At 34.3% G+C, this 7,602-nt stretch overlaps 1 protein-coding gene across 2 annotated transcripts; it reads left to right on the forward strand.

The window, feature by feature from the left end:
* Nucleotides 1-1,913: 1,913 nt before the first annotated feature.
* On the forward strand, nucleotides 1,914-5,940 carry LOC128603148 (GTPase IMAP family member 4-like). 2 transcript variants are annotated; one of them, XM_053617382.1, is made up of 3 exons: nucleotides 1,914-1,992; nucleotides 4,850-5,440; nucleotides 5,708-5,940. In XM_053617382.1, exons 1-3 carry the CDS (start codon nucleotides 1,974-1,976, stop codon nucleotides 5,773-5,775), a joined length of 678 nt encoding a protein of 225 aa, XP_053473357.1. In that variant the 5' UTR covers nucleotides 1,914-1,973; the 3' UTR covers nucleotides 5,776-5,940. The 2 variants fall into 2 exon arrangements, with proteins under 2 accessions (XP_053473357.1, XP_053473356.1); XM_053617381.1 differs by lacking the exon at nucleotides 1,914-1,992 and adding an exon at nucleotides 2,008-3,492.
* The last annotated feature ends 1,662 nt before the right edge of the window (nucleotides 5,941-7,602 follow it).

The raw sequence follows: 7,602 nt of genomic DNA on the forward strand, positions 1-7,602 counted from the left end.
GTTGCAGAAACATTCCTTACTCTCCGCTATTGATTGCGGTTTCAAATATATATAGGTAGTGTATATGTAGTAGTATATCATTTAAGATGCAGGGCTTTTATGGTTTCCAAGTTATCACTGCTGAAACTGAGCTTAAGATTAGCGAGACTTAGTAAGTCCAATGATCATAAAATATCTGAGAGTAAAATACGGTCTTAAATGCACCACTGAAATATGACTGGAACTACATGAGAAATTCACAGGATTGCAATCATACAACCCAATATCATAGTTTTAGTTGTATCATAATATCTAGCTTTATTTGGGGATAAAAATGTAGGATACAGCTAACTGACTAGCTAATTATGTTGTACGATACTGTTAACGTCCAACCTTGTCAAGTTTTTGATTCGAATACTATAAACGTAATCTTTGGTTTATAAACTCCTCATGAAACATAAACATAAAATATTTGATAGGAATCATTACTAATAACGTGTAAGCGTACATGGATTGGAAGCTAGCAATGCCATTAGTAACACCATTCTTTCATATGCCTAATGTTAGCCAGTAAGCTACTTTAGTGGTTTGGGTTTATTTCTTTTTTCCCCAACACTGCAGAGACGATTAAAGTTTTGAAATTTTTGGGAATTATACATAAATTTCAACCAATCTATAATCTATAATATTGGGCACAAGATGGTGTTGATATTTTTTTTTTTTTGCAGTTTTGTACTAATTGTGGTGATCGCTCTAAAAAACAACTCTCTCTTGCAATGTGCTGGTGCCACGATATTCGAGACAAATTTCCTTTATTTATTTGTTTGTTTGTTTGTTTGTTTGTTAATTTATTTATAATGAAACTTTTGCACCATTTCAGCAGTCCAGAGATTTTGCTAGTGAATACAGGTTCCAAGGTTTTTAACTGCTTTTTTTTTATTCATCCCAAAAGATAATGAAAGAATTATCTTTAATTAAAAAAAAAGTGATAAAGTGAATTTACTACAGGATATGAGTGTTCTTTTTCTTTTTTTAAAAAAAAACAAAACAAAACTCACACTTAATACTTTCTGTTAATTGTGTGAACACATTTACAGCTTTCTCCTAAAAAATCTTTATTTTTCCCTTTTCCCCTTACCATCTCTCATCTGAAGAGGCCCACTTACAGTAATTCCCAATTTCAAATAACATTATCCAGACCAAAAAAAAATAAAAAAATTCATATTTCTACATACTCACTAATTCTATAAACCAGTTATTCTCATTTATTCCATTCCTAATCTTACAATGATTTCAATTAAAGAAGTGATAAAAACTGCAATGTAACAACACTTTCCCTGAGTTATTATATATATATATATATATATATATATATATATATATATATATATATATATATATATATATATATATATATACATATTTATTATTATTAACTAATTACTAAATTCTTTTATTTTACAACTTACAACTTTGCATTAACAAAATATCTGTTCAGAACTTTTCTCTAACTTTTTAGACTTTTGTTATTTTACTCCTCATGTAACAGGTATAGAAACTCACATACATTATACATTAGTGTTACTGTATGCCCATTACAACCTAGACCTGTGATCTCCCAGTGATTTATATTCTTACAAAAGCCTTATAATTTTCAAGATTTTGAAGCAAATGCCATTTAACTTAAAAAAAAAAAGAAAAAGAAATCATGCCTGAGCATTATATACTTACCCAAATGATATATTCGACATAGTCAGTCACATGTACCTATCCTGTGCATATCTCTTTAAAGGTGTCACCTTTTGATCATGTGATTATGAATCAACCCTTTCGAGATTCTTTCAGTTTCACATGCAGGAAGTGGGTTTCTTTTCTAACCACAAGGGGTAAAATATTTTGTCTGTATTGTGGTAGTGCCTGATTTAGGACATACTGTAAGTTTCTACTAACCTTCTACTATCAAACCTGTAACTTGATACTTTGAGAAAGAACTTATGGCGACTGCTGCAACAGGTGGGTGGAATTTATTTCAAAGGCCTCGTGCCTCGGTTGCATTCTGTCAATGATAGGATTCAAGATAATTGATGAATAGTCTAATGAAATCTTTATATGTAGTTTAAGACAGATGTTGTGTTCTTCATTCACTTCTCTAAACTTTAGTAGTGATTTATAGATAAGGGTGGCATGGTGGTGTAAACATCTCACAGCTCTAGGATCTCTGGCTTCATCCTGAGCTCAGGGCTTGGGTTTCAGATATTCTCCTGTTTGAATGAGTGCATGAATGTGCGTGTAAATGTGTGTGTGTGTGTGTGTGTGTGTGTGTGTGTGCGTGTTGCTCTGAGATGAATGAACTGGCATTCCAGGGTACATTCCTGTAGTGTATTCCTGGGATAGCTTCCAGATCCTCTGCGGACCTGATCATTATAAAGTGCTTACTGAAAATGAATTAATAAATTAATGATGCTAATGCTAATACATGCTAATGCAGCATACAAATATGGCTGCTGATTTCTTCTGTTGTTGTGTATATCTCATAGTAGATCTTCAATTGAAATACAACATAAACCTAAGGCAACCTGAGTAAACATACAATAGTTTATTTATTTATTTATTATTATTTTTTTTTATTGAAGCAAGAAAAGTTATCCAACACTAATCACCCCCTTAAACTTAAAATCTGATTGTGCCACCTTTAGCAGCAATAACTGCAACCAAACACTTCGGATAACTGGAGATCAGTCTTTCACTTACTTCTAGGACTAGGATTTACTCCTATGCTTTGGATCGTTGTCTTGCTGCATAGTCTTACGGACTGAAGACCAGACATTCTCCTTTAGGATTTTCTGGTAGAGAGCAGAATTCATGTTTCCCTCAATTTTTGCAAGTTGCCCAGGCCCTGAAACAGCAAAGCATCCCCACACCATCACACTTCCACCACCATGCTTGACCGTAGGTATGATGTTCTTTTTGTGGAATTCAGTGTTTGGATTACTCCAGATGTAATGGACCATTGTGTTCCAAACAGTTCCACCTTCGACTCATCAGTCCACAGAACATTCTCCCAAAAGCTTTTCAAATCCTCAAGGTGTGTTTTGGAAAAATTCAGATGAGCCTTAAAGTTCTTCTGGGTTAGCAGTGGTTTTCACCTCACCACTCTACCAAGGATGCCATTTTTGCACAGTGTCTGATAGCGGAGTCATAAACAGTGACCTTTATTGATGCAAGAGAGGCCTGTAGTTCCTTTGGTGTTGTCCTTGGTGCTTTTAAGACTAGCTGTATGAGTCGTTGCTGTGGTCCTGGAGGAATTTTGGAAGGTCAGGAAAGTTCTGGGAAGGTTCATCTGGGAAGGTTTATTACTCTGCCGAGTTTTTCCATTTGGAGATAACGGCTCTCACTGTGGTTCTTTGGAGTCCCAGAGCCTTTGAAAGAGCTTTGTAACCCTGATGCATTTCAACCACGTTCTTCCTCATCATTTCTGGAATTTCTTTCAACTTTGGCGTAGTGTTTTACTGGGTAAGACCTTTTAACCAACTTCATGCTGTTGAAAAAGTTCTATTTAAGTGTTGATTTGATTGAACAGGGTTTGTAGTAATCAGGCCTGGTTGCGTAATCTAATCCAGCTGAACCCCGTTATGAATGCAGTTTCATAGATTTGGAGAATTAGTATCTATAGTGGAAAATACATTTTCACACAGGCCCGGTTGGTTTTGGATAACTTTTTTTGCTTCAATAAATAACATTATCATTTAAAAACTGTATTTTGTGTTTAGTCAGGTTGCCTTTGTTTTTATATTAGAATTTGTTTTAATCTCTGAAATTATTTAGTATAGATAATATTATAGATAATATATAGTATAGATATTATTAGAGATATACACAAAAACAGAACAAATCAGGATTTAGACCTAGATGTAGATTTATGCTGTAGTGTATGTTGTATTGTACAGCAATGAGTAAGAAGCTAGTCTGTAACACAAGTGTGCTTTTAGTAAATATTTAGATTTTTACTGTGATAACAAGACCGTTAGTGAAACATGAGCTACCCACATTAGGACTGATGCTATCTTTACTGCAGCTGCAACAATAACAAGTGCAATAATCCAGTTTATAGTGGAATCACAGAAAGAGTTAATGCAAAAGCCAAATTTGTGTTCCTCACTAACTGACACTCATAAAACACATGGACTAGTCCAGGAGTATTCCTAACTATCATGACTGAATTGTCACAGCATTTGCCTTTTAATACTGAAGTGCTACGTACAGCCACACACTGATCATGAATGGTTATGCTTTGGTTTAGCAATTTTGAACCCCAAGTGAAGAATAAACGCACACTGCTACATCTACTTGTCTTTAATATGCCTCTGAAATAAAAAATGGTGTTTCAGAACTTTTTGTATCCTGAGACCAATACATACAACAATAGTATATTTAAAATAAAATAAAACGATTTAGAGATATTCTTGTTTGAATTTTCTGGGAAAATGACAACATTTTTTTGACGATTTAAAACGAGGTGCAACTTCCTGATCATCTAGTTACATGCTTTCCAGAACCATATACATTATGTGCCACCACTAGAGGTGGATCTTGCCAGTTTTTAATTATGCGTTGATCAGTTCTGATCAGTAGTGTTTCAATCCAATAAATTCTTTTGTTGGGTCAGAATCAACACTGCGGTCCACCAGTCAACAACCTCTGAACCAACGAGATATATATATATATATATATATATATATATATATATATATATATATATATAATAGTAACAATTATTATGAATCAATAAATCAATCAATTAATTAGTTTTTTAACATTTCCCCACTTTACAGGTTTTGTAATTTACAAGATTTGTTTTATTTCCCAACAGAAACGGATCATGTGAAGATCATATTGCTGGGTGGACGTTGGGCAGGAAAAAGTTCCTCTGGAAACACCATCCTGAATAAGGAGGTGTTTGGAATCGGTGAACAAACAGAAGTCTGTGTGATGGAAAAAAGCAAAATTGCAGGCATGCATGTCACCGTGGTCGATACGCCAAGTTGGAACTGGGTTCCTGCAGAAGCCTCTTCAGATGAACTTAAGCAGGAACTCAAGCGCAGTGTTGAAATGCTTGGGGAAGGGCCCCATGCTTTTCTACTGGTTTATCCATTAGGGGCTGCGTTTCTGAAGAGACACAAAATTGCCGTGGAAGAGCACTTGGAGCTTTTGGGTGCTGATGTCTGGAACCACACTATGGTCTTGTTCTCTCGTGGAGATTGGTTAGGAGAGGTCACTATTGAGCAGCATATCGAGGGGGCAAAAGCAGAATTCAAGTGGTTGTTAGATCAGTGTAAGAATAGGTATCATGTTCTCAATAATAAGGTGAAGACTGATGAGATGCAGGTCATTGAACTCCTGGAGAAGCTCCAAAGGATGATTCGAGGAAAAAGAAAGAGCAGCAGGGTAGAACCACCTTTGAGTTAGTACCTTGTTTATTTTATATTCTCTGTTATCTTTGTGATTTCTGTAAAATTAAATGTTTAAACAATGTTCAAAAAGTATCCTTGGTAACTTTTTTGGGGGGCCAAAACTATTTGTATATAGAATTTGGATTTCAAAATCAGTAATTATAATGTGATAAATTGATATAGAAATCAAGCAAGAAAACAGTTAGAAATTCTGTGTTTTCATATTATTTCCAGTAAGAGCATACAATTAATTCTTTTTTCTTTTCTTTCTGTTTTAGTGGCTGGAGAAACTCCTGCTACAGCTGAATATGGAGAACCCTCAGGCACTCCGAAGAAACTGAAATGAATCTGACAGGATGCAACAGGCGATATTTATTAATTTATTATTAAGGTGTCTTTTTTTTTCTATTGCTTTTAGACCTTTTGGTCAGATTATATATTTTCAACAGGTTTTTATTATTATTATTATTAATTTTTTTTTTCTGTAAACTTTGTTATACTGTATGAAATACTATACTATATTCATAGAAGACCAAGAATGACCTCTCTGCTCACTAACTCAGGGTGGTGTTGCACTTTCCGAGCTGACTTAAGTTGAACGTTGGGGAACTTAATTAAGAAGTGTTACCTTTGTTTTATGTCAACAGAAATGTTTGTCACTTAAAATGACAGATTTCAACTACTGGAATAACCTTCGATACATGTTTATGTAGGTTGTTATAAAATCAGTTGTCATAAATGATCAGTGTAGGTCAATCCTAAGTAAAAATCTACCACGTGCATGTTAATATTAATACTGTATCAAGGTGTCGGGTGTTAAGCATTGCGAGAGTGATCCAAGTAAACTTCATCACTGACTGTAATTCCTGTTCATACTGACTTGTTAAACAATTATCTAGATGCTCTGTTTGTATGTTTATAATTTAATTTGCCTTCGTACAAATGACATTTTACCAATTTACACGTAAAATTCGTGACACTTTACCTCATAAACAATAACTCTCGGGCAGGGTAATGGTGGTACATTATGTCCACCGAGCATTTTGGACACAAAGACCACCACGTACAGCTAGGCATAAAGCTAATAGAGTAATTTCCAATCGAAGTAACTGTAATGTTGGGCAACATAAGAAGATCAATATACAGTACTGGTACACATTCAGTCTACCTTAAAGATAAAGCCCACTCTGAAACATATTAAATATGTTTATATTGAAATATCTGCAAGAAGCTTATCGATTCTGGTGCTAATCTGTTGGTTGGGTACTGTATTTTCCTTTTTCCTGTGAGAAGTTATTGTTTGTCTGCTGGACTGACAGCACAGGGGGATATTATTATTGCTAGTGCAGTTAAAATTGTGTTTAATGCGGAAAGAAATGTCAAGGACTAAATGGCTATGTAACAGTATTTGTTTACTTTAGTAATGGCATGTTTTTTTTTAAAAAAATGCTTTTTAATTATTATTCTTTTTATTTTACAATTACTAGTATTTTAAGGAATGCAGAAGTTGGGACAGAATTTGCCTTTGTCCCTATGTATCCCTATTTATCTATCTCAGGCTTTAGAATTGTACTGTATATTTAACTGTATACATTATATGGGCAAAAGTTTGTGGACACCTGACAATCAGACCCATATGTGGTTCTTGAATGGACCAACTCCATGTTAATGCCCCTGGCTTCGGAATGAGAGGTTCAGCAAGCACATAGGGGGGGTGGTCAGGTATCCACATGCATTTGGCAATATTAAGTATATAAAAATGAGCATGCCATCAAATTCTGAATTTCTACTTGAACATACAAACACAAACAGTGTATAAAGATCCTGACATCTACTGTATATGAAAGGATCCAAATATTGCGCAAACGTGTCACTTTCTCTGCACTTTTGTTGATTTGTGTTGATTTAATTTGATAATTATATATCCATGCAATAAATTATTTTTTTTTCACCCAGGATCAGTTATGTTCTCTGCCTACATAGTTCATAAAGCTACATCAAGTACTGCTACATCTTCATTTTAAAGTGACATGAATTGTGTGCAAGTACAAAATGACACTGCTGTGTCATTCTTATTAGTTACATTATTGTATATAAGAAGTGTTATTGAAAATAAAGTATCATTACTTAAAGCATTTTTATACACCGATCAGCCATAAGATTAAAACCACAT

This window comes from Ictalurus furcatus, chromosome 27, assembly GCF_023375685.1.
Source record: "Ictalurus furcatus strain D&B chromosome 27, Billie_1.0, whole genome shotgun sequence".
NCBI lineage: Eukaryota > Metazoa > Chordata > Actinopteri > Siluriformes > Ictaluridae > Ictalurus > Ictalurus furcatus.